Raw genomic sequence first — 27,975 nt, 5'->3', positions numbered from 1 at the left:
GTTTGGTTTTAAATTTGTAGGTACGGTTCTTATGAGATGTGAAGGCGGGATTCCATCAGTGAGGCGCATTGTGCGGCACAAGCATATTCAGTAGGTACAAAAATGCTTGTGCCGCACAGTGCCGCAAACTAGTGGAATCCCGCCTTTACGTAGAGTAGACGAAATGTCAAACCAAATTACATTCCAGGGATGCATGGATTACCGTCACGGCTCGGCAAGTTAAAGGACCTAAAGCATTTCGATGCAGCGTACTTCAACCTATTTGAAAAACAAGCAGATGTTATGGACCCGGGGATGCGAATTCTATTGGAAGTCACTCATGAGGCAATTATCGATGCTGGTTATAACCCTACTGAGCTGCAAGGGACAAGAACTGGTGTTTATGTAGGCGTTGGACACTTCGAAACTTACACAGCATGGCGGGCGCTGTACAACAAATCCAATGGCTACACAATGACTGGCGGCCTTGGCTGTATGTTCTCCAACCGCGTGTCATATGCCTTTGACTTGCGAGGGCCATCGCTGGCTATAGATGTCGCTTGTTCAAGCTCTACTTACGCTCTTGCGCAGGCTGTTAATGATATTAAAGTAGGCCGTTGTGATGCCGCTGTAGTCGCCGGTGTGAACATCTGCCTTGATCCGTCAACGTCGCTAAACTTTTCAAATCTTAACATGCTGGCGAAAGACGGTCGTTGTGCGTCTTTTGATGAAAGCGGGCAAGGTTATGTACGCTCCGAGGCAGTCGTGGCTGTGTTACTCCAGCGCAGAAATGTCGCGAGGCGTGTGTACTGCACAGTGCATGCAGCGAGAGTTAACAATGACGGACACAAGCCGCAAGGCCTTACTTATCCGTCTGGTGAGATGCAGGGACGAATAGCGAAAGAAACTTACGATGAAACCGGCTTGAGGCCGCAAGATGTCGCCTATTTTGAAGCACACGGAACCGGCACTAAAGTGAGTGTTATTGTAAGGTAACTGTGGAGAAGACCATCTATCAGTGCCCCTAGTGTACATTTTATTCGATAGCGTGACGTGACGTACGTGTTTGCGTTTTGTCATTTTTTAATGGGATTTTGAGTTTACAAAACGTCCCGCTTGGTGCGCTGCTCAAAATCCCGTACAAAAATAGACATACGCAAACGCAAACGCTCGTCGCGCTATCGAATGATTTTTTTACTAGGGGTTCCTGGTATTAAGACCGTCTACAAGATCTTCACTGCTTCTAACTCTTGCGCTTGTACATCTTACTCTCCACTTACAGGCCGGTTTATATTTTCTATAAATATAAATTATCAACCTACTATATCTCTTAAATATTGAATGACATCCAAAAATTAACCATTTTCCTTCTGTCTAATCCTATCTAGAATAGGGTAGGTATGTAGGTTATTGTGATGATTACCCTTAATTAACTAGTAATACTGATTATTAATTGGTAACAATAATTATGTTTGCCAATTCCAACAATAGAATTAAATCGATTAAAATTGTCAAATAATTATCTCTAATTGATACAGTCGCCATCATATATATCGGAGCGGGCGAGGTGATCAAAATATCTCAACACGCAATCTACCGCCTTGACAATAGAGGCGTGTTCAGATATTTGTGAGCACCTTGGCCGCTCCGATATATAATTATGATGGCGACTACAAATACGATACAAAAAGTGTTAAATGAGGAAGAAGGTAAAAATTACATAAAAAGTATGAAAACTCGATTTGATCTACTATCTATTGATAAGACATGATTAAAATGATTACAGCCAACTATTTTCTCATGCTGGAGTAATTTTAGTTGAATAATTAAAGCACTTTTTATCACCACTATCATCATGCTGCTGATTCGAACGTACACTGACATCAGAATGATATTTGAATCATGTTATTAGTTATCGTGCGTCTCGCTCACGCCAATACATGTACGGACAAGTACGAGCGATATGCACGAGAACTAAATGACATGATTCTAACATTCTGATATCAGTGTGCATTTAAATTGGTCCGTAAGTAATCATCAACATACCAAGGAAGGTCTTTAAAGTATTTTCATAGAAAGTAATTTAATTTGTTCTTGGGAAAAATATAAATTATTAACATTAATGACATTGATTCGAGTTACTCTAACAAAAGCCTAAAATTAAAGTTAATTTTAATTCAGTTCAGTGTTATTAAAATTATTTTGACTTAAGCGTAGATTGTTTTCATGATTGATTAAATTTTTGCACATGTTTCAATATTTAACTTCAACTTCAACATTTATTCAGCAAATAGGCCAGAAGGGCACTTTTTTCACATCAACATTGAATTTACATACAAGCAAAAATAATGATGCAACAATAACTGCAACTACCAATTCAAACTAACGTAACTAACGCATTAGGTAGAATTACTTAGAGATGTATAATATATGGTCTCTTAATATAAAAAATGCAGATACAAACAGACAAAAAACATCTATACTATTTAGATGTGTAAATCTCTTAAGTTTATTCTTCTCTAAATTTCAGGCAGGCGACCCACAAGAGTTGAACGCAATAGTCGAGCTATTCTGCAAGAACCGAGAATCCCCGCTACTGATGGGGTCACTTAAATCCAACATGGGGCACGCAGAATGGGCCTCAGGACTCTGTTCCATCGCTAAAGTGGTGATAGCCATGGAGCGAGGAGAGATCCCTGGTAACCTGCACTATAAGAACCCTAATACTGACATCCCGGCACTCAGCGATGGCCGGATACAGGTAACTAATAAGTTTTTGGCATAAATTTCACATTCAGCTTTTATTGCTGACTGTACTTTTTTTTACCAACCACAGCTCGTTTAAATCAAGGGCGTCGCCTAAATGTATGCCCCCCCTCCCGGCCATCAGCTGGTGACGCACTTGGGTCAGTTAAAACTTACATTGCATGTGGAATAACAAAAGCATAAATTAGGTAGGTACATTCAATTCAATTGACAAAAACAATGTAATTGTTATTGTAGGTAAATTTTTACGTATACATACATTTACATAATGCTGAATTAATTTAATTACCCTAGTCTAGTAATAAATTCTGCAACTATTTAACAACTATGAATTAAAAGTTATTGAATAATTTTTTTTCATAAATGATCCAATTAATTAAGCATACACATACTAAAGCCGTGATTACAGAATATCACCTAAGCAGTGTACATTTATTTATTCACATGTTTTATAATTTTGTGACCCTGTCACCCATCGGCACACAGTCACACACACAGAAAGCTTCACCTTTTACTCCCAATCAAAAATTTTGCTGTTATCAGCCCCTAACGCTAAAAAATAAGGGAAAAATTCAAAAACTTACCGTTAAACTTACTCAAACTCTAGACTCCTGTACTGTCTACAGGTAAGTCTCGGTGGCTCAGTTGATAGACCGCCCGGCTGGTATAGTTAGAGTCTCGCCCGAGACAGTGGGTTTTTCACTCTTCCTTTATTTCTATGAATTTTGGTATAATTTGCAGATCCTAATACATAACAAATGTATCAGCTTTTGAGTTGCTTTTAGGTGGTTGACAGGAACACGCCATGGCAGGGTGGAGTGGTATCAGTAAATTCCTCCGGCTTCGGCGGCGCCAACGCCCACGTTATCCTTGAAGGAGGTCGCGGGGACCGACCCCCACCCATCCAGTACGCTGCCCCCCGTCTTATTCTTGCTTCAGGCCGTACAGATGATGGTGTTGAGAAACTCCTCAAACTAGCCACTGAGAACCCTCAGGATGGGGAGTTACATGCTTTGATAGACGCAGTTCACGCTCACCCGATCCCTAACCATCCGCGCCGTGGTTACACCATCCTGAGTGCTGCTGCTCCTATAATAGAGGTGCTCGATAGTGACGAGCAACGCCCGATCTGGTTTGCGTTTGGTGGAATGGGCTCGCAATGGGCGGGAATGGCGCGTGAGCTTCTCCGGTTACCAGTATTCGCTACAAGCATCGCGCGTTCAGCGGCAGCTCTCAAACCGTACATGGATCTTAAGCATGTTATATCGGAGGCGTCGTCTGAAGAGTTTGGGAATTTGATAAACTGTGCAGTGTCTATCGTGGCCGTGCAAGTGGCGCTGGTAGATGTACTGAGTGAGCTTAGAATTCATCCGGATGGCCTCATTGGACATTCTCTGGGAGAAACCGGTCAGTTGCACACGTCAATGTTAATTTTGAAACTGTCTACTTAACTGTGAAACAGCTACGACCGTAGCGCATAGCTCGTGCTGGCAGCGAATATGTTGTATGTAATTTCAAGTTTTGACTTCATCTTTCGATTTATATTATGACCTATATATATATATTTTTTGGCTTCTCCTTTGACTTCTTACTTTGAATTTGACTTTTGACTTTTATTTTTATTTTGACTTTGAATTATGACTTCTGACATTTTACCTTAAGTTCAACTTTAACTAGTGCATTCCAGAGCTCTGTTCTTATATATACGGTTGTTTAGGTTGCGGCTACATGGATGGGACTTTAACGGCGGAGCAAACTGTACTGGCCACGTACTGGCGCGCGCGTTGTACCTTAGAAGCAAAGTTACCGCTTGGTGCAATGGCGGCCGTTGGTCTGTCTTGGGAAGAGACGGCGAAGCGTTGCCCCGAAGACATTGACCTTGCGTGTCACAACGGCCCTGAAAACGTTACGGTAGGAAATCATACTAGTGCGACCGCTGTAAATCTATACTAATGCGACACTGCAAGAAGGATGCCGCGGCCGTTGGTCGGGAAGAGGCCGCGAGGCTATGCCCAGATAGATAGACACAATACTCTTTGTGGGAACACATCAGTAAAAGATATAGCTAAACAATTGATTAATGATAGATAGAGGCAGGCAACAGGTGGTCTTATCGCTAAAGAGCGATCTCTTCCACACAACCTTTGGGTAGCGGAAGCAAAACAATTAATAATTCAATGCATGTAATTGATGATTTTTTTGGACAAAATTGCTTTACTTAGTTTCTTGCACCAGTATTTTTTCAATTCAGGTCCTTAGCCAGTAGTATTTTATTAAAAGAACGTTTTCTAACAGATCTCAGGTCCAAAAGAGGCCGTGGAGAAATTCGTACAGCAGCTAGCAGCAGATGACGTATTCGTACGAATGGTAGACTCTACCGGTGTGGCCTTCCACAGCAGAAGCGTCGCCAGTTTCGTTCCACAATTGAGAAAACGTTTGCAGGAAGTCATACCTAGCCCAAAGCCAAGGAGCGCTCGTTGGTTGTCTTCGTCCATACCGCAGGACAAGTGGGACTCTGACTTGGGTAAGAAACATTTGGTCTTCTATAAAATTGATAATGTTCCTCAGCGATTTGCTAAACTTGAACGTCCTACTGTGCTCTAGTCCCTAAATTCAAAATTTTGTTAAAAAAACTGTTAGAGCACGACCCAGTGGGGAGCAAGGCAGGCACAATTCTACAGAGCGTAAAACTGTTTTACAGCTCGCTTCAGCGGCGCAGACTACATCGTAAACAACCAGCTCTCCCCCGTTCACTTCGCCAGCGTCCTTCAGCTTGTCCCCCCTCGAGCGATACTGGTCGAAATCGCGCCACATGCGCTACTGCAAGCGGTGCTGAAACGAGCGCTGCCCGAGGCGGTACATGTGCCGCTTGTGAGGAAAGAGGCCCCTGATGCGCTGGTACATTTGCTGGCTGCTGTAGGGAAGATATATGCCGCGGGAGCGCAGCCTCAGGTAACTAGAGTTGTGGCTCTCTGGAGAACGTTCTCTGTTCCGTATGGAAAATGTTCTCGCACGAAAATATTTCCCATATGAAACGGAGAACGGTTCTCGAGAATGGCACAACTCTTCAGGTAACAAGCAACAGATTTTCTGTACACTGACTTTGCAGTGTCATAGTGTGGAGGTTTAATTCACCCATAATAAGATGACAAAAATAATGCAGTGACAAAGTTTAAAATCTATTCAAAATTTCTATTCGTTCCTTTTTTTAAATTAAAAAATGTGCTGTAAGTAAGTAGGCATCAAGTGCTCTTTTCACACCTGGGAGGCGCCTTTGGGATTTTTATTTTAATATCATGAAGTAACAAAATATTTCCCTCCAGGTATCCCGTCTCTACCCTGCTATATCCTGGCCCGTATCTCACGGCACACCCGGACTGGCTTCCCACATCAGTTGGGACCACTCCATCGAATGGAGCGTCGTCGATCCTACCACTGCCGCCCGTACTGGCGAGAACCTCATTGAATATGACCTGACGAAGCCTGAGGACGAGTTTATTGCTGGACACAATATTGAAGGCAGGGTTCTCTTCCCTGCTACTGGATATCTTGTGAGTTTTATGCTAATAGTTTATATAGTGTGGCTTTATGTACGGATCAAATGGCAATAGAGAGGACCGTAGATGCTTATGACATGTGTTCAGCAAAAATGATTGGTTTGGCCGATACTGTATTTTGGCTGAACCATGCTCCTTAACCCTGAAGGTCTTCATAGTAATTCGTTTGATCGGTACTGAACACGGTTCCTATTGAACTTATTCTTTGTTTCTATATTTCTACGCCAGTGATGGCAGAATATGCTGTTCTATACCAAAAAACGACACCAAAATTGTACATACCATATTCTATGAAATAAATTTATGATTATGATTATGATTATGAAAACGAGATTCAATGACTAATTTCTGTTAAACAGACGCTGATATGGCGCACGATAGCGAAGATGAATAATCAAGATATCGAGCAGTCAGCAGTTGTACTTGAGAATGTAACCATCCGACGCGCAACCATCATGTCTCGCGAAGCACCTGTGCGCTTCCTTGTTTCACTCCTAGATGGCACTGGAGAGTTCAAAATCAGCGAAGGCGGTGAAGTGGTAGTCACTGGTACAGCACGACTTACTTCTAACGCTTCCGCTGAGCGCTTATCAGCTTCTTCTTTAGCGGAGGCCGAAGACCAGGAAGTTTCACAGGAACCTTCCCTAGATCCTGAAGACATTTATAAAGATTTGAGCCTCCGTGGTTATAAGTATAAAGGAATATTCCAGGGAATTAAGAGCTCTGATGCACGTGGGCTTAAAGGTTTGCTCAATTGGGAAGGCAATTGGATATCATTTATGGATACAGCGTTACAGTTTGGCCTCGTCGGAGCCGATACGCGTGATTTATATTTGCCAGCTCGTATAGAGAGAGTAGTTATTGACCCTGCAGCGCAGTGTAAAGAAGCTGGCTTGGCTACAAACGGAGCTTTACCTGTAAAACGTTATCCTAGTATAGGAGTGATTGTGGCTGGTGGTGTAGAATTCAGAGGTTTGATAACTACGCTGGCACCGCGTCGTATTAACATACAAGCACCTCCCAAGCTCGAAAAATTCGTGTTTCTACCTCTCATTGGTGTCAATGAGGACATAAAGCTACTACTGACAGCTTCAGTACAGTTGGTGATTGAGAATTTTGGAGTGCAGCGGTTCAAGATTGCGGAAGTGGCTATAAAGCGGCCTGTAGAAGCGCTTATGTTGCCTCAAGCGGTGCAAGGTAAATAAAAACCTCAATATCTAGAGACCGTGAATAGTCTGCAGTGATTTTGATAGCTCACGCAGTGTAAGTGTCATTTTAAACGTCAAACTTCTATGAAATTATGACGTATAAATATCACTAACACTGCGTGGGCTATCAAATCCGCTGCAGACTTTTCTTGGTGCGACTCTACCTACTTACTTGGTTTATTTTCCAGTTTAATTAAAACATCACAAACATCACCTTCTAATTTCAATAAACAAAAACCAACGCATTGCCGAGACCCCGAGCCGGGGACAAATTAAAAAATTTCGTCAGTCATAGCTTTTCGGGCGATCTCTCGCTAAATTGTTCAGTCAAATGTGTATATCTGTGCCTTATGAAGAGCATCTGGCGCTATGCTTGGCTTTCACGAAGGTGCATTATAATACATATTCCTTACTCATTTTACGAATTATGCTTGGGAAGAATCCTAGTTTACTTATATTGTAATTGTAATACCAGCTCCACTTACATCGTACGTTAACAGATTTTCAAGGAGAGCCAGCAGTGCGTGTGAGTGCCACGCTAGCGGCCGGTACCGACGCGTCTAACTACAGTACTATTGTGAATTCACTGGGAGTCAGGGTGAGTTATCTCATACTCATACTCATACTCATTTATTTATAATATAATTACATATTACACGTCAAAAATGGAAATTAACTTAGATAAATTAAGTTACAATTATAGTTATTATGTTACAATAATACAATTACATTATTATTACAGTTTTGGTTGGTATACCTAAATAAGTGTGTCAAATATTATTACAATTGTGATGATAGTGTTAATTAAATTTGTTTCATAAAAAAAAAATATTATCTAAAATGTGAACTTGATTGTAAATTATAAAAGTCATTTAGACTGTAAAAGGCATGCGAGAGGAGCCATTTCTTTAGTTGGCGCGTGAATGAGTTGATGGATTTTATCGTGGTGATGTCCCGCGGTAATTTGTTATACACTTTGGGGCCCAGTACGTGCATGGTTTTGGAGGACTTAGTCAGTCGGTGGCTGGCGGGAAGCAGGCGTTCTTTGCTTCCTAGACGGGTACGGGTGAGCTTGCTAGTATTGAAAGTGTGTTTGTGTGTGTGTACGTGTTTGGCGATGTTAAATATGTATTGTGATGGTAGTGTGAGTATGTTATTTTGTATAAAGAGTTGTTTTGCTGGTGAACCTGGGGCCGCCATAGATAGTAGTCTGACCGCCCGTTTCTGTAGGACAAAGACGCGGTGCCATTCTGCTGCTGTTCCCCATAGTTCCAGGACGTAGCACGTGATTGAGTGGAACAGGGAGAAATAGCTGGTACGCAGTTGCTTTTGAGGTAACACGTGGGCTAACCTACTAAGAGCGAAACACGCACCTGACAATTTGCCACATAAAGTATCTATATGCTTGTCCCATTTAAGGGAAGAGTCGAGGGTCACGCCGAGAAATTTATCTCTTATTAACGAACTTTACGCTGGACAGAAACCGGTGCAAGCAGATCAGCCGCTACAAATGCAACTCTAATATTTAAGGGTTCATAGCATCATTTTGTAAATTGGAACTGCTGATTTTTAATCAAAGTCGAGTTTCAAACACCACTATGAATTGTTGGTATTTGAAACTGCTTTGTGCAGTCGATTCTTCCTATATTAAATGTTATTTCATTCAATTCAACACATTTTTTTTATATAATATATTTTTGTTTATCTCTTAATTTCCTGAGTGATTTTTGGGGTTTGAATTTGAATTTCTGTAATACACAGGAAAGAAAATTATTTGTGAATTTGTGGTTTAAGAAGAACATCGGGACTTAGAAGGTTAATGGAACAGCCTAAAAAATCTTGAAAACAGTCTTGAAATTTCCAGGTATCTGACAGAGAAGTGTCAGATGGCGGGCTAGAGAAGGAATGTCATCTAGTGATGGGTGCCGACGTATTGTCACAGCCTGAACTGCTTGGTGCATTAGCCGCGGCAAGCCTTGGATTCGTACTGCTTGAGGAACAAGTGGACTTGTTTGACAAATGCGACAAAGAGCTGACAAATGCTGGCCTATCACTGGTATTTTGAACAGCAGTATCATTAGTATTATCCTTTCTTGTAGGTATAAATCAGTTCGGTTTGCGTTATAATATACTTAGTAATATAATTATATGTTTTTTACGCAGGTATCACGTAACCGCACCGGTTCACGTGAATTCATTCTTCTTCGTCGCTCCACAACTTTGCCTTCGACGCGAATAATACTCGAAGCACGAGACGACGACTTCTCCTGGGTGGATCAACTAAAGGACGCCATGAAACGCGCCCAAACTGAAGACTTGCGTGTTTATGTGTGGTCACGAGATCACGGCTCAGGGGTGTTGGGTTTAGGGACGTGCTTGAGACGAGAGCCGGGTGGTGATAAAATACGCTTCTACTATATACCTGGAGCGCAGGATGTGTTCAACCCTGACGCGCAAGTGTATAAGGCGCAGGTGGAGAAAGATTTGACCTTCAATGTGCTGAAGGACGGCGTTTGGGGAACTTTCCGTCACCTGCCACTGGATGATGTTTCTGGCGCTCGCAAGCAGGTGAGATTTCCTTTCTTTAATGTACAAAAACACGACTGTATAGTCCCCGTCATCTGCGCCATTGAAAAAAATTATAATTTAAATTTTACTATAAGTTATTCCCAATTTGTATAAAAAAAAAATGTTATTTTAATAGTTTTAAATAGAAGAAAAGTGTCCCAAGGTGTTTACTATTCTGTTGCCATTTTTCATAGTAATGGAATGGACGGTACAAACATTTTTAGAGAATTTTTTCACTCTTCCCGATGATTTTGAGCAACATAAAACATTCAAATAAAAAATGTGGTGTGCAGAAATTTAAATAAAATGGCTCATCAAAACCGCTTATTTTATCTTCAGGTCGAGCATGCTTACGTAGACGCGATAACACGAGGCGATCTATCCTCGCTCTGCTGGATCGAAAGCGACCTGCGTCACGCAGCGTTTACGCCGCGGCGTCCGCGCACAGACTTGTGCAGTGTTTACTACGCGTCACTGAATTTCCGAGATGTGATGAATGCTACTGGCAAGCTGTCGGCTATGGCGACCATCGGGACGGAGGCTAAAATGGTACATTTATTTTATTTTTTTAAACACATTGTACAAGGTATACCATGCGAAGCGACTAAACGCTCTAACTAAGTGCTCAATGATGTGGTATCTGTGTAATCTATGTGCCTGTATGATTGTCCCAACTTTGATTAATGCCATTTACTTTTCAGGAAAACTCTATCCTTGGCTTAGAGTTCAGTGGCCTTTCCTCCACTGGCAAGCGCGTGATGGGCATTGTTACCCGTGGTTTGGCGACGTCAGTAATGGCCGATACGGGTTTCCTATGGGAAGTGCCGAAAGACTGGTCTTTGGAAGAAGCGGCAACCGTTCCTATAGCTTACGCGACGGCGTATTATGCGCTGGTCGTGCGTGGTCATATGCGAAGGGGTGAAACAGTGTTAATACATGCGGGTGCAGGAGGCGTAGGGCAAGCGGCTATTACTGTGGCGCTTAACGCTGGCTGCACTGTGTTTACAACCGTGGGTTCTCAAGCTAAACGCGCCTTTCTACGTGAGCGCTTTCCGCAACTCCTAAACGCTAATATCGGAAATTCACGTGACTGCTCTTTTGAACAACTAGTGCAGATTCGAACACACGGACGCGGCGTTGATCTTGTACTCAACTCGCTTGCTGGTGATCAGCTTCAAGCGTCGCTCCGCTGTCTGGGAGAGCGTGGACGCTTCCTCGAAATTGGAAAAGTCGATCTGATAGCCAACTCAGAAGTTGGCTTAAGCTTGCTGCTTAAAAGCACTTCAGTGCAAGGCATCTTGCTAGATGGATTGTTCCCTTTGCCAGCTGATGACCCTGAAAAAGTGAAAGTGGTACGATTGGTGGCCGAGGGCATAGCCGCTGGCGTTGTACGTCCACTACCCACCACTGCTTATGGAGAAGGCCAACTCGAGCAGGCTTTCAGGTAAGATCATCAACACTGAGTGTACACGAACAAACCATGGCCGATGATAAAGGACTTTATGGAATACCGATTTGCTCCCCATCGAAAAAAAATATTATTATTTAGGAAAAAACATCAAAATTTGGCTACCTTGATAATCATTAAAACAGCGTTCAATCAAATCTGATTTAGTATGTAGTAGAATATGGAGGTCAAATCGGTAGCTCTTACTCGAAGGCATGGTTTTATGGCCAGGGCATTGAGTTCTTCTATCATGGGCCTTCGTTTGTGCCGTTTTGAAAGCCTTAAATGAAGCCTGAAAATACATTATATTCCCTATCTCACCCCTTCTAAAGTTGTTTTGTCGCTCAGGTACATGGCTACAGGCAAGCACATCGGCAAGGTGCTAATTCGCGTGCGTGATGAAGAAGCAAACGTTGGACAGCCGTCTCGGCTAATACCCGCCTTGCCCCGGACCTACATGCATCCTGGAAAGAGCTTCGTTCTTGTGGGTCAGTGCAAATACTACTGATTTTTATTACGATATAGGAGGCAAACGAGTTGACAAATTGCCTGATAGTCTCTCTCTCTCTCTCTCTCTCTCTCTCTCTCTCTCTCTCTCTCTTCTCCCGGCCGATTTCGGCCACAGCGACTGCATTATATTATGCCTAGGAGCGGGAACTGAGGTGGTTCGCTTGCTCGTGCGCCGTCATGTGACTGCAGTACCCAATCTTCGTCTGCAGTGCTCGTCCACACCGAGGGCATGTCAGGACTCCGTCAACGTAGTGATAGGTGAACGCTGTAGGTGGTCGGGCCTTTAGAGCATCTCGTTTATTATCAAGGCCTACCCACCTATTACCAATTAGCGTCGCCCATGGACATCCGCACATTAGAGGGGTTGTAGTGGGCCGGCCTTTGAGATGGAATTCTTTTCATGAAAATTTGAAGATCGTATCGATCCGAAAATATCGCAAGCGACAGTTCATTCCACAGTTAAATTAATCAATGAATCAATGAATCAAGCAAAATAACTTGTTGGTATATTCTCCCAGATACATTAAATAAATTACTTATTTATTTTAAATTACTTTGGAAACGGAAGTTTTTCGCAATTTATCGGGATCTTTTTCATGTAATGTTCCCTTTTTGATGTATTTCTTATTTCGTATCATTCTGTATTAGTCACTCGTTCTATATCCGTCTTGTTCATTTTTTGTCACTGCCTTCTTTGATCAAATTCTGTAATTTGTCTTTCTTTTAGTCTCTTAATAAGTTTTATTCGTTTTTCGTCACGGTTTGATCTTGGAAGATAATAATATTAATGACAAAAACACGACCAACATGACGAGTGACGAATACAGGATTTTACGGATTAAAAAATAAACGAAAAACAAATGAGGCAAGATATGATGATGCCGTTTAGGATAGCTAAAAGGCCATCTTACCTATTCATTATCGTTCTGCAGGTGGTCTAGGAGGCTTTGGTTTGGAGCTAGGCGACTGGCTGGTCCGCCGTGGAGCGCGCACACTGGTGTTTAATTCGCGCAGCGGCGTACGGACCGGTTATCAGGCTTTATGCATCCGCAGGTAAGCTGTCTTAAAAATAAAATTATTTTGTACATACGCTTAGTTATGGAAAGGTTGTTTAACGTGCCAACGTATGATGGGCACCTTTGAGGAGATTGGTGGGTCGAGAATCTTGAATAAGAGTTTTTAGTTTCTAAAGTGGGACTTGGTGGGTCACTGCCAAAATGAAAAGCACATCTCTTTTCTTTTGTATCTGTTATGCCGATGGATACATTTTGAGACTTAGTATCTGATCGTTTGCTTACAGATGGTCTTCATTGGGTGTCCACATATTAGTTTCATCAAAAGACGCCACGACGTCGGCAGGTGCGCGTGCGCTGCTGGAGCAGGCGGCAGCGCTGGCGCCTGTTGGTGGAATTTTCAACCTTGCTGCTGTGTTGAGAGATGCGTTTTTCGAGAATCAGACCCCGGAAGCCTTCCAAGCTGTTATTAAGCCGAAGATTGACGGTAGGTAGTCCGATAATCATGCGTGTGTTTTGTGAAATGACTTTGCTAGTTGCTTCGGCGCTCTCATACTCAAAGCGTCGGGCGTTCTGAATAACTTCCGCACTAACATTATTTTTTGTTGGGTGTCTTAATGTAGCGGTTCCAAATAATTTACCCTGATACTGGAACTATAAGTGAATTTTGTACTACACCTTACAATGGGACTAGTTACAGCAATGCCTACCTATTTGCTAATCAAAAATGTTTCTGTAATACTCCTTCTAACTTACACTTTCTTTACACAGCGACCCGCGCTTTGGACAAAGCCTCGCGGGAGCTAGCACCCGAACTCGATCATTTCGTCGTATTTTCTTCCGTGTCATGCGGACGCGGCAACGTTGGCCAAACCAACTACGGTCTCGCAAACAGCGCTATGGAGCGTACATGCGAGCAGCGAACAGCCGACAAACTCCCTGGATTGGCAGTTCAATGGGGGGCAGTTGGGGATGTGGGGCTAGTAGCAGCGATGGCTGAAGATGCAATAGTTGGTGGTACCACGCCGCAGCGTATTGAGTCGTGTCTGCAGACGCTGGATGTGCTGCTGGGGCTGCCGTACGCGGTGGTGGCGTCGATGGTGCTGGCGGATGAACAGAGGCAGGAGAAGCCAGCCCAGGACTTGGCGCAAGCTGTTGCGAACGTTTTAGGTAACGAGGCTTTATGTATAATTTACAACTTTTATATCTTCGTTACAACGTTTTTCAACCACAATTTTGATGATGATGATATAAGGTGGAACACGTCTATCCGGGCGTCCCAGATACCGCTGAAGTGAAGTAGCCTTAAATACCTATTTGCCCTCGGAGTACCCAACTGGCGTGAAGTGGCGCAGAATAGGGCAGAGTGGCGTTTTCTTGTGGATCATTTTTGGGTCCCTGAGCCAGTGACGTTAGTTAGTTAATGATGATTTACCATTTTCAGGTATCAGAGACGTGAAGAAAGTATCAGAAACGGCAACACTGGTCGAGCTAGGAATCGACTCTCTCATGGGTGCTGAAATAAAGCAGACATTGGAGCGGAGCTACGACGTCGTGCTGAGTGTACAAGAAGTGCGGGATCTTACGTTCGCGAAGCTACGGAGTATGGCGGGCGATGCGCCTACTACAAGTTGATGTTGGATTATGTTAAGTTAGAATAACATATATATTATTATTATATTATAACATAATAGCTTTTCTGCGTGGAATTTGTAAATGGGTAGCTTATTTTTTCTCCAATCTGCTTTTTATTGATTCCCCAATTCAAATCGTTGCATCCCGCTAAACTAGTGCCTGCGCCAATTTATCCGATTAGGATACCGAGCGGGCCACACTTTAACTTAGCTAGCATTTGCAAACCGTTAATAAAATGCTTTTACAAAAGGAGCGCAAGTCATAATATTTAAAAGCATCTTTCTAAAAAGCCCTCCAAATAAATAAAAACAATTTTTTATTTAAGTTGCCTTTCAGTTATCTTGAGAGTGGATTACATTTATTTCATCTCACTAAAATAATAAATAACGGCTTTTTAAAATTCTCGTTCTTTCATACAAAAACGCCAAGTTTCTTATTTAAAATAACCCTTTTAGAGTAAGCATTGAGTTTTTCTCTCATTTTGTATACGAGGATTTTATTCAAAGTCTTTACAAAACATTACAACCAGGAGGCCGATTCAGATTTAAAAACGTGTTACGGTTTTGATATTGTTCTGATACGTCCTTGATCGCTCACGCTGATTGGTGCATGCGAAATGAAGTGAAAGTCGTGCGTGAGATGAACGCCAATCACCAAGACGATTGTTTAGGTCATATCATAATAATATCAAAACCAGATCAAGTTGTAAATATGTCGATTTTTTTATTATAAGACAGAAGCAATTACAAATTCCATAGGTACAAATGTTCAGAGAAAAAATCAAACAATAAACACCTAGTGTACATTTTATTCGAGAGCGTGACGTGACGTACGCGTTTGCGTTAAGTCTATTTTTTTATGGGATTTTTAACAGCGCGCCAAGCGGGACGTTTTGAAAACTCAAAATCCCATACAAAATTAGGCTTAACGCAAACGCGTAAGTCACGTAACGCTATCGAATGAAATTTGGACTAGGGTATAAGGAATTTGGACAAAGGAACTATGTTGATATGTAAAAGCAGTCATGCGAGTTGCGACGTTGTCCCACTTTTTCATTAAAATTTCCTCAAGATAAAGCGTAGAAAACCTGTGAAATCGTTTTTAATGTAACTTGCACACCATATTTTTCCCACCGTAATAGACTTGTCTCAGTATAAACCAATCTTGCGTCTTAATAAATCTGTGCTGTCGGCGGGTGGCAGTGACGGATGCTGTGCTTTGAAGAGTCATTGCTATTGCTAAGAGAGTCCAACGCGGTGTGGGATCCGGGGCAATATGGGCCCCTTAACGACATGTCCTTACGACTATGATTATTAATATGATTGCCTAACAAACTCCGTAACAATGTTCTATACCATAGGAAATTAGGGTTGAAAATACTACTGTGGGGAATCCTAACGTCGCTTCGCCCAAGTAAAATATTACTTAAGCTTTTAGTCTGAAAGACGTTGATTAGTACAAAGTTGGCAATTTTTCTTGTTTTGAGGAACATAATGTTTAGTTTATATAGATTTTTTTTTTTTCAATTTATTTGGGACAAAAAACAGTAACACACAGGGTTCAAACACAGAAATAGAGTACAAAGGATAATAAAGTGTGAGACCAACAACATCGTCCACAGATTACTAGATTACCTACTGATAAATCTACAATGTATATAGCGCAAGGTAACAATATAAATGATGTTATGATGTATGTAAAAATTGTAAAAGTAAAATTAACAAAGATAAGATTACAAAATAGGTTTGTGGATGCAATTACAAGAATTGTAGAAAATAGCTTTTAATTACCTGCATTTTAACCTACAACGATTTGTTTTAACCATGTCAAATAACACTTATTCCAATATAAAACAACCCCAGAAACTAAGTCCATAACCGCGCAACACTTGTCAGTGAGCGAAGTCATTACGGGCGCGTCAAACTTCAATGACGGGTGACGTTGACATAATTGTGAACGCTTGTGGTGAAGTATTCGAGTGTTTGTCAATGAGTTTGTTGAGAAGGAATCTTAAGGATGAAGTTGTCGTTTTAACTTATAATTGGTGTTATTTATGATATAGGAGGCAAACGAGCAGACGGATCGCCTGATGGTAAGCAATAACCGACGCCCATGGACACCTCCAATACAATGGGAGTACGCTATTTTCTTAATAAAAGTTTTGAAGGTCGTATCAGTCCAGAAACCACGGGCGATAGCTCGTTCCATAGTTGAGCTATGCGAGGCGGGATTTAAATTTGCTTACGCTAAAATTCATGAAATAATTAAAAATTAAATCCTCGTATGTATGTAGGTACAGTCAGTGGTATAATAGGCATATCGCGTGCGTCGGACGTATTACGCGGCCAATATCCGGCGTAATCGCTCAGCGGTTGAGCGTTTAAGCGATCGAGCAGAAATAGTGATGAGCTTTTGGTTTGTCGTAAAATGAACGTTAAATCTGAATTTTATTTCGCAAAATCAACATTCTGTTAACGGAGTGGTTCTAGGATGGAAAAAAAGATTCTGATGAACTGGCAATATTTTTACTAACTTTTAATATTTAGCCACCATTGAAAACATAATTTTATGTTAATAAATAAGTCTCGCGAGCTTAGTTTCAAAGTTAATAAATGTATGTATCTTCCCTTCTTCCTCGCGTTATCATGGCATTTTGCCACGGCTCATGGGAGCCTAGGGTCCGCTTGACAACTAAAAATTTTGAAAAATTGACAAAACCTAATCCAAAAAGAACGATTTTATTATCGAACCTGCTCATACATATTCGGTCAAGTTGTGTTCTAATGTATGGGGAAGACAAACAAATTATAGCCAGCATTCAATAAATGTAGTAGCAGCCTAATAATAATACCTTTGGGTATGGTGCTTTACGCACACTAGTGTCCCATCCCCTCCCCCTGACGCAACCCCCCATTTTAGCATGAAATATGTCCCGGTTGACGGTTTTTTTTTTTAATTTTTGAGAAAAGTATTAGAGTTAGGAATAAAGTGTCAAGGGAAGAAATAATCCTTAACAAAATTTAAACAAAAAAGGTCACATGCAACTTTTTTGGTAAGACTCACCTTATTCATGTATTAACTTGTTGAAGTTCAATATACCATAATACGTGATAGTACTGAAAGAAATCTTATAGGTACGGAGAATAAGCTTGCAAGGTTATTCTCCGTGTAAGATTTCTTTCAGTACTATCCACATGTAATAGGTACATGGTACTTTTCTAAAATTTACTTTGTTGGTGGGTTAAATATGTACGAGCCAAGTCCGGATTCATCCTGAGGGTCGTGATGTTGGAATCTCGACACAGTGTGAATTTTCATTCTTTTGTGGTGAGCGTTCCGACTGAACATCTAGCGACCTTCACCAAGGAGGAGTTTTGGCCGAAGGGTGTCAAGTTCCGGCGGTTCCGCGGCCGGCTCCCTGACACTGCGGGGTTGCGAACTGCATCGCAGCCATAATTGTGTTTTTAGTTTTAAGATATATTTTGTAATAATATGTATGCTAGTTTTAAGGTATTTATCTATGGGCAATAGTTGCCTGAAAATAAATGTTTTCAATTCAATTTCAATAAAATTTGAAAACGGCATGAAATATTTCACGTAAAGCCTCATCACTACAGTTGAATTAAATCAGCAGTGAAATAACCTGCCGTGTGGTTTACTGTAATTTACATACAGACCAATTCGAATATACAGTCAAGTGTAAAAATAGGGATGCACCAATCATCTCGAATCGAATCCTGGTAAGGGCATTTATTTGTATGATGATACAGATATTTGTTCCTGAGTCATGGTTGTTTTCTCTATGTATTTAAGTATTTATATATTATATATATCGTTGTCTGAGTACCCACAACACAAGCCTTCTTGAGCTTACCGTGGGGCTTAGTCAATTTGTGTAAGAATGTCTCTATAATATTTATTTATTTATTTATTATTTAATATCTCGAAAATATGTACCTTAGCTCTTATGTCAGCGAATTAAGAACTATGGAACATAATTTTGGAGTAAGTTGTCTACACCCATATTTTTACACTTGACTGTCACGTAATGGCTGATATCGCTCGCTCGTAGGCCGATCGTAAGATCAGGCAGATCGTAATGTTCCTGTGTAATGTTTTGACGATAGTCACATTAAACCAATACATAGGTAGGATAGGTTCGTTAGGTTGCTTCAGATGCCCGAAGGGCAAACAGCCCAGAAATAGGAGCCCCGCGTAGCGGGGCTCCGTCGACTCAGGGAACGAGTCAAAGATTTTCACGTTTCACGATATGCCTAGGAATTTCACGATATGCCTGCTCTTACGATCGGCCGCCGACATCAATACATTGGCGTAGGCGAGACGCACGACGCACGCGCACAACTAAATAAAATCATTCAGATATCATTCTGATGTCGGTGTACGTTCGAATTGGCCTGTAACATTCATGCAAAATTGTGCAAGGGAGGGTTACTTTTATGTTAACTGTACTTTTATGTAAAAAGCTAAAAAAACCGAAATCGAGGAAATTTTTATGGTAAAATATAAACAATTTTTTTTATAAAAATTCTACGGAAAATATCTACTACATACCTTTATACTAGAATAATTATAAGAAACAGCTATTATAAATGATTTCTTATACACCATACTAGTAATCAGTAAAACGTCTGGGCTGAAAGCAACACGACATCAAAGTCATCAAACAATTAGTTTGAGTCTTATAACTTACTAGCTTTTGCCCGCGGCTTCGCACGCGCAGGAGAGTTTTTTTTATTTTGTTTTTTTTTTTTTTTTTACGGACTGAACAGTGACTGACCTTAGTCTCACCTGCTGGAAAGTGATGACAAGGCCGAAGGTGTAGGGTTCTAAAAAAACGGTTATTTTTCTGACTTGAGAAAAAACATGAAAAAAAACCGTGAAAAAAAAACGTTTTTTCTGGAGTACGTTTTTTTTTCAAAAGTATGAAAACTCAAAATTTGCAAGGCAGTTAATACTTTTATACGGTTGTTTTACTTGTTTTAGACTTTATGTCAGTTTATGTTAACCATTAAACCAATTTAATTTAACAACTTTGATTAATAACAACATAAATGAAATCTGTAGTGGTAGTTATCGCAATTTACTGTTGGCAACACCAACGCCTCTCGTCGCCGCATCGGGGAATTCAGGGATTCCCCAAAAATTACTTAGTTTTAAGTTGCATATACAAATAAATCACGAAAAACCGTTATTGTGGCATATTTTTGTTCATCTGAAAAAAATACCTAATTTAGAAAAAAAAACATGGTGCCAGGTTTTTTTTCATGTTTTTTTTCATAAATTTGAAAAAAAAAAAAACATTTGTTTTTTTTTTATTTGCAACCCTACGAAGGTGTAGTTTCAGTAAAAGCTTATTCACAGTGTTCACTCTTGACTTGAAGACACCAATTGTAATTATATCGATTAATCGAGCTCGACTTATTTAATATAATCTAATGTACGTTTTGTACCTAACACCTTTTAATTTATATTTTTTATTTATGTAGTTGTAGCCTTTTGTACCTATAGCACCTCCTTATACACTACATTAGTGGTTCTCCCTTGGATTGCTAGAGGACGATAAACATTTGGGACTCAACTTTAGAGGAAGCTGCGTTGTGCGATTCTCCCTTCAAGCTGCGTGAACTTTTCATAATAATGTTAGTTTTTTGTCAACTTACTGACCCGTTAAGTCTCTGGGAAAAATATAAGGACAGTTTTTCGGACGACATTAAACGGCAACTTGAGAGAGAATTGCAAAATGCTGCGGAGTTTTACATGGATGAAGTGTATCAGTGTGTGTGATTTGCTGATACCTAGCGGAGGTGTCACGGTTTACCTCGGGGTGGGTTTGCTGATACCTAGCGGAGGTGTCAGGGTTTACCTCGGGGTGGGCTTGCTGATGCTGATACCTAGCTACTGCTTCTCTGTGTAGGTACATCAGGGTTCATTTTTTGGTAATTGCTTACGGCAGCTTGGTGATCTGATGGTTTGTTTTGCATATATTTATTTGCGGCAGCTTTTAGTTGTTTGTTCCGTGTAGTATTCGTGAACCTGTCACGGCGTTTTTTAGTAACTGTTTTGGTAGCGGTAAGAGATAATGATGAGTCTGATTCTAAATGGGGTGGTGGGGTGGTAATCTCTTCATTCCTTCTCGTGGTAATCTTCTTGGCAACCACAGAGAGGAGTGAAGAAGGGGGCTCTGATATTGTGGGTCTTACGAGTAATTCACTGCGAATATATACGTCAAAATGACCGCTAGACAAATCACTTGAAAATCTTAGTCGGCCCACCGGATTACCCACAGTACCAACTCTCATATATAGCTCATTGTTGCGGTAAACTTCGAAAACCCACGGAAACAGTTGTCCTGCCGCTACCAACTCGCAGAGACTACTGTAAGTAAACGGGCGCGACATTTCAAGGCAGTATTCAACGGAGCTGGAGTAATTATCACCGTTACTGTTAATGAGACATAATAACAAACTCCTCCCAGTTGGCCACCACGTGACTAATGATTTGCTCGCGCACCTCCCTGGCCATCACCTGCGTATCATGCAGAAGATAGGAGATGGCGCGAAACAGCCGGCCTAGCCAAGGTTACAATCGCTATCGCTTCGACAACGAAAAGCATTATGTCTCTCTATCACTCTTCCATATTAGCGCGACAGTGACAGTTGCGTTTCGATCGCTACGGAGAGTAAGCGATTGGCATCTTGGCTACGCGGCCTGACAGGCTCCATCTCCAATTATAGGTACTACGGTGTGAGCCAACATGGTCCCATCAATATCCAACAATTCAACAGCCATTGTAGGTATTAGTGAAATTTTCCCTGAGCTAATACCTAAAAAAAATTACTTTAAGGCATTGCATTCTCAAAAGTCTGGATCACGTGTGGCTGTAAATCAGCGTGTATGTTACAACCGTCTATGCTATCTTCGTAATTAGCATTCCCCACCAGGGGCCATAGTTCACGTCGGCTACGTTATATTTTAATGTTGATCCCATTTTTGTAATTAGCGTCCCACAAAACCATGGAAATGATACCCATATTGATATTTTGAAATTTCAACCCCATTGCACCCCCACCAGGGGGATGATTGTTCACTTCGGCTACGTTAATTTTAATTTTGATGCCATTTTTGTTATTAGCGTCTCAAAATACTATGAAAACGATACCCATATTGATATTTTGAGATATCACCCCTATTGGGGACTTTTCCCCCTCTTAGGGGTTCAATTTTCAAAAAACCTGAAACACGTGTTTACTCATTTATCTTTAGAAATACTCCTGTGAAATTTGGAATAAAATAGTCTAACTAATCTTGTTTCCCCATACAAATTTTGGACCCCCATTTCACTCCTTTAGGGGATGAATTTTGAAAAATCCTTTCTTAGTGGACCCCTAGACCTTATAAGGAATCTAGTTGCCAAATTTGGACTTTCTAGTCCCAGCGGTTTGGGCTGTGCGTTGATTTAAGTCAGTCAGTCAGTCAGTCAGGTCTTTCACGTTTATATATTTAGATAATTAAATTTAGAACTTCCAAATATAAAGTTTTCTAAGTGCTCTGCGGTAGACCTTTTACTTTCAAAGTCGAAGTGAATTGATAGAACTTATGAGTAATAGAGTATTTAACACTTTGAACGCCACGCCTATCGTGTGCGGCACGACATCTTGAACCTTGTCACAATGTGCGAAGGTTGATTTTGAGTTGTAGCCCCGTGCATTCAGAAAACGAAGTTAAAAAAAAGTCGTAGCGCTTTCTTGGATCACAATACGGCTGCCATAAATTTAATTAGCAATTTTGAAACCTTTCTCGAGAGTGAATCAATTCGAATCGTGACTTTCATTTGATAGAAAAAATCACGAACATAGGTCTAAAATGCACTTTAAAAACTTGTAACAAATAATTGGGTAAGCACAAAAGCCAAAAATATGAAAAAAAAAATGATTTCCGTACAATGGCGTGACCGCCCTGTGGCATAAGAAATATAATATATTATATTATAATAACAGTGAGCGATAAATCCCAACACCCATTTTCCCTAGAGGCCAACAAACATGTTGATAGCAAGGGCAGAAAGTTAGTGAAATAACTCACTAAACCGTTCGACGACTCAATCGGGAACAACTTTTATTTTATCCGAACCTTGATTTACATAGGTCATGGATTGCTGCTCACTAGATGTTACATTATAAAATTGGAGCACTTATCTTGTACAAATTGTACACGTTGCCTATAATTGCGCCTAAGCAAGCGAGAAATGTGCACGTGCTAACAAGCTCACGAAAAGAGAAAGAGACAAGCTTATGTTTAACTAAAAGCATGACAAATATGAATGATAAACGAAAATTTATGCTATTTCATACGTAGGTAATTAAATAAATAGGTAAGTATTTTATATGCTCCTAATGTATGAACTCCTATTGTATGACTACATAGTTATGTATAGTTATATAATATCATTGATTTCGTCCCGTTTAGTAACTTCGGCCTTTGAATTTTAAGAGCCCTTATAAGTATAATTACGTACATTGCACAGTAGTACATTACGATACAAGTGCGAAATGTAGGAAATTTGCAACGAGTGGCGATAAATTAAAACACGACCGAAGGGAGTGTTTTACATCGATACGAGTTGCGAATTACCTTTTTGCACGTGTATTGTACTCGTACAACGTTTTACAGCACATAAATATCCCTTTTCGACATACGGTGTGCGTATTGTGCTAGTTACCGCACTAGGACGGTAAATTAACACCTTATGTACTGTAAGCACCTGGAGGAAAAGCACCCACGAGATGGTCTGATGTTGTGAAGAGGGTGGTTGGCGGCAACATGCAGTGCGTGACCCATATGGCCTATGATCGCACACTGTGGAGACGTAGCATACATGGTCGCGATCCTCAGCAGTAAGGGACCGAGGAAGAAGAAGATGTACTGTAAGCACCATAAATACTATTAGAGGTCATATGGTGCTAAAATTGAACGCCTGAATTTCTCAGCTACCGCCGTTTAAGTCACACTGCATGCTCTATCCAGTGATAGGTGATCTGTGACAGGGCCACCCTCACAAATCATTCTCGACGTGAGCCCCACCTCTCGAAAAGGTTATGGATGGTAATGACTTGCGAGGTATTTTCTGATATACGACTCTTATGTCTGATGTAAGGCCAACGATACGAGAAAAGAAAACGTATTCCGACTTAATGGCTCCTCTACACGATGAGCCAGCGCCGGCCACTCCAAGGGACGCAGCCATGCGGTAGAATGAGATAGCAATATTACTTGCTCCCTCTAACGCATACATGCGTCCCTTGGAGTGGCCGGCGCTGGCCCATCGTGTAGAAGAGCCATAACAGTTTGATATAATAATTATGTCCTTATAATATACAACTCTTATGTTTAGACATCGTGAATTCATAATTTGATTGACACGGCTGTGACATGACTTGCAGTATCGACAAGGTTACGAACGGTAATGACTTTCGAGGTATTTTCTGATATACTACTCTTATGTATATATCTAAGGCTGATGGAACGAGATAAAGACGCCTATGTTGACTTTATCATTTGATTGATTTTGTTATGATACGATCCTGATTGCAGTACTTATTCCCTAGTTGTGGAAATTACCTATTTTTTTTATTTAACAGGAATTTATAACCATGCTGATATAATTATTAAAGATCGATATACCTATAATTATTGTATTCAAAGTTATAAATGGCATAGAAGGGGACATATTTTCATACATTTAAGGTAAGAGTATCGAACTTAAAATTCGAATTTCCACAAATTTTCAGTAAACACTCTGAAACTTCCACCTTCCAATTCACTACAATCCATAAATCATTTTACATTTAATTTGACAGTTTACTGAACCGAAAGAGATATCAAAATACACTAAAGACCACTCAAAACAGGTTTATAGAATTAAACCTTCTCGACTTACTTATTCCGCGTAGTAGTCGTTAATAATTTTCATTCATATTTTCACAAATCCATTTTAAGTGGATATTGAATACATTTGGTATATATTTATTATTTATTGCAAAGACGTTTACATCACATTACAGTACCTATGTAACTGATGCGCCATAAAAGTTAATTACATTCAAAACATACTTATAGAAAATTTCCCATTTCAATATTTCTGCGGTTTTGTGTTTCTATGGGTATCAATGTCAATGTGTAGAGATTTTCACAAAAAGTGACCAGTTAAAAATGCTCTAAAGTATTTGACTTATTTTAAAGGAAATGTAAATTATAAAGGTTCCTCACAAGGAGTTAATTACTGTAATGATGTTTCCGGGGCCATGGATCATTGGAATTAGGTCAAGCGGGACATCCGGGGTCCGGTGTATATTTTAGTAAAATTACCATAATTATGTTGATATTTTCCCTTGTTTGTACAGTCGCCACCAGATATATAATGTGTTATTCTATGGAACTTGCTAACTATGTAAACAAACCGCCATATTGAAATTGTCAAAGAATGATAAGAATGATGAATTTACTAGTGACTGTTGTTTACATAGTTAGCAAGTTCCATATATAGAATGATACTTTAGGAGCGGCCGAGGTGCTCAAAAATTTTGAACACTCTAACGCCTTGACCAAGACGCGTGTTCAGATATTTGTGACCACCTTGGCTGCTCCGATATATCTGACGGCGACTGTACCTACATGTAGTGGAATGTGATGGTAGTGGAATGTCAAATACAAAACAAAAATACCGATAAAGGTTAGACAATAAAATTAACTCAGCGGTAAACGTTTAAACTCGGAGTTAACTCGGTGTATAAGCAGTTAACTCCCCTGGAGCGCGCAAGTGGCCCTTATTGTGTATAAATGGCGTAAGATTAAAGATTACGCGCCCAATAAAGAAGTTCATTGAGCGCCTGAACTTTTGCCTTAATGTCAATTTAATCCACTAATGATATGGAGTCCGATTCAGACTTAACGAAATGCTATGGTTTTGATACGACCTTAACTATCGTCTTGTTGATTGGCGCGCATCTCATACGACTTTTACTTCATTTCTCATGCACCAATCAGCGCGAGCGATCTAAAACGTCGTAGATATCAAAATAAGTATAAAAGCGTAAAAAGTTGACTCTTACTCTCACATGAACTGGGCTCCGGTTATCTTCATCGTCAAAATCATTGCTTTGCTAAATAATATGTAATATTGAAGTTCTAAGCGTTAACTATTTAAAATGACATACCATTTTTATCCTTTGTACGTTCCCGCCAACCCGGATAATAAAGGAGATGGCGGGACGACTTGGACGCATTTTATCCGGATTAGCGGGAACGTACAAACGACAGGGTTGAGTGGAGAAAAAGAGGGGAGGCCTTTGCCCAGCAGTGGGACACTAAAATAGGCTAACAAAAAAATCTTTTTAACCTACACTGATAGAAAAGCACTTATTTCATGTCTTAAAACCCCGATAACATTATTATATGATTAAGTCATAAGCTTAAATTATGTCTTTTACAAAAAAATGGTGTTTAAAAGTGCTACATATTAATTAAACCTAAATTATCTATTATATTATTCAAATTAGTATCAATTGCCCAGTTGGTTTGTTTCTCACGCCTTAAGCCGTCAACGCACAGACCTGTCGCCAATGATATATAATAATAACTATAGATAGGTTATACTCATACATAAGGAGCACAAAAAATACTTCCATATTTTATATCGTTACCTAGGAATGAATCTGCTTTTTTGATTAATTTCCCTATATAATTAATGTTTGTTACACTAGCTGTATTACTATGTATTACTTACTATGTGTTAATTATACTTATGTATATTTACTTCAATTTTGAGATGACATGAACATTCATAGCACCATTAACAAATAAAACACACATTGCCAATAACTTAGTCCTCGGATTTAGTAGAAACTCGTTATTCAGATTTGTTTCGTTCTCATCAACCCCAACGCACTTTACGGTGTTCACGCGGCGAGTCATTACCGTGGCCTCGACGGTCATTACCATGTCGCGCTGTCATTACCGTGCTTTAAATAAATTATTCGTTTATTTTGTTGTTTCGGTGTTTTGCAGGATTTGGTTTATTTCTTGTTATTATAATTGAGGCCTCTCTTTGGCATTATTTTGCGTTTCAAGTAGGAAGTGTAAATGAATGAATAAAATGAATATTATAGGACATTTTGACACAAATTGACTAAGCCTCTCAGTAAGCTCAACAAGGCTGCCCGACTACTTAGGTGGAGTGGAGATGTGGGGGATCAACCAATACCAAACCAACTCTTTCGGTTTAGTCCATCGTTGGGACAAATGGGAATACACTGTCGGAATTACATTATTGATATAATTATTTAGTTTTAAATATTATTAAAAGTATGTGTTCATAATGTGCAAATATACTTAATTATAATATTGACAATGAGGCTGTTTCAACTCTGGGGGCTGATTTTTGAATCCCGATCGCTCGATTTCGGCACGAAAATCGGTGGATAACGGAGAAATGCTAATTTTTGAAATACGAGCGATAGAATATGCGAATCGAGTGGTATTAACCACTAGTTTTCAATTCTATTAGTAGAATTTAAATGCCTAGTACCGGAGATATTATTGAACGAAATACACGAAATCGAGCGGTCAAAATTCAAAAATCGGGCCCCTGGTTGTAATTAGACATTTCGCAGCATTACTATAAATAGTCTTCGACTTATTTTAATTAGGAGTCTTCATTACTCAAAAACTGAAATATTTACCAGATTGTGGAGACATTACAAACGACAAGTTGTAAGAAATACGGAGTCCAATTCAGATTTAACAACTTGTAACGGTTTTGACACGACCTTCACGATCGTCTCGGTGATTGGCACGCATCTCGCGCACGACTTTCACTTCATTTCGCATGCACCAGTCAGCGTGAGCGATCTTCAAGGTCATATCAAAATATAATCAATACCATAACAATTTGTTAAATTTGAATTGGGCTCACGGTGTCTATTATGTACAATAATGTTAGAAAACTCACTGACGCGGTATTTTCCACCTTGCCGAGTCTTACTTCAATTATTTCATGGAATTTAGGCATTAAGTCCGCCATTTGTACATTTTGTTATCGTGCAATAAAGTTTAAATATATAAATAAATTTCTTTACTTATAAAATTATAAAGAAATCATAATATATAACCTCAAATTATGTAGGTAATTAATGTTCATAATATAGTAATATTTTTGGTGCATACAAATTAAGTCTCATTCCTACTTATTTTATTATTGTGCGTGAATTTATATT

General features: G+C 40.1%; 2 protein-coding genes across 2 annotated transcripts in view; one reads left to right on the top strand and one right to left on the bottom strand.

The window, feature by feature from the left end:
- Nucleotides 1–27,975, bottom strand: part of LOC134806393 (protein O-mannosyl-transferase TMTC1-like) — a 268,478-nt gene that overhangs the window by 222,656 nt on the left and 17,847 nt on the right. The window lies entirely within an intron of this gene.
- On the top strand, nucleotides 165–13,092 carry LOC134806446 (fatty acid synthase-like). Its single transcript, XM_063779726.1, has 15 exons — nucleotides 165–954; nucleotides 2,510–2,740; nucleotides 3,531–4,152; nucleotides 4,463–4,656; nucleotides 5,041–5,269; nucleotides 5,447–5,697; nucleotides 6,069–6,296; nucleotides 6,662–7,499; nucleotides 8,011–8,108; nucleotides 9,375–9,566; nucleotides 9,674–10,078; nucleotides 10,418–10,627; nucleotides 10,780–11,522; nucleotides 11,874–12,013; nucleotides 12,968–13,092. Exons 1-15 carry the CDS (start codon nucleotides 190–192, stop codon nucleotides 13,090–13,092), a joined length of 5,271 nt encoding a protein of 1,756 aa, XP_063635796.1. The 5' UTR covers nucleotides 165–189.

This window comes from Cydia splendana, chromosome 3 (assembly GCF_910591565.1).
Source record: "Cydia splendana chromosome 3, ilCydSple1.2, whole genome shotgun sequence".
Taxonomy (NCBI): Eukaryota; Metazoa; Arthropoda; class Insecta; order Lepidoptera; family Tortricidae; genus Cydia; species Cydia splendana.
The sequence above is the reverse complement of the archived record's forward strand: the minus strand, read 5'-3'. Positions and strand labels throughout refer to the sequence as shown.

Excerpts from the sequence above, each read along its gene's own strand:
- LOC134806446 (XM_063779726.1), top strand. The coding sequence starts at position 190 with ATGCATGGATTACCGTCACGGCTCGGCAAGTTAAAGGACCTAAAGCAT. Across the intron at positions 4,153-4,462 it reads ACATTCTCTGGGAGAAACCG|GTTGCGGCTACATGGATGGG; the intron begins GTCAGTTGCACA and ends ACGGTTGTTTAG. Across the intron at positions 5,698-6,068 it reads CCGCGGGAGCGCAGCCTCAG|GTATCCCGTCTCTACCCTGC; the intron begins GTAACTAGAGTT and ends ATTTCCCTCCAG.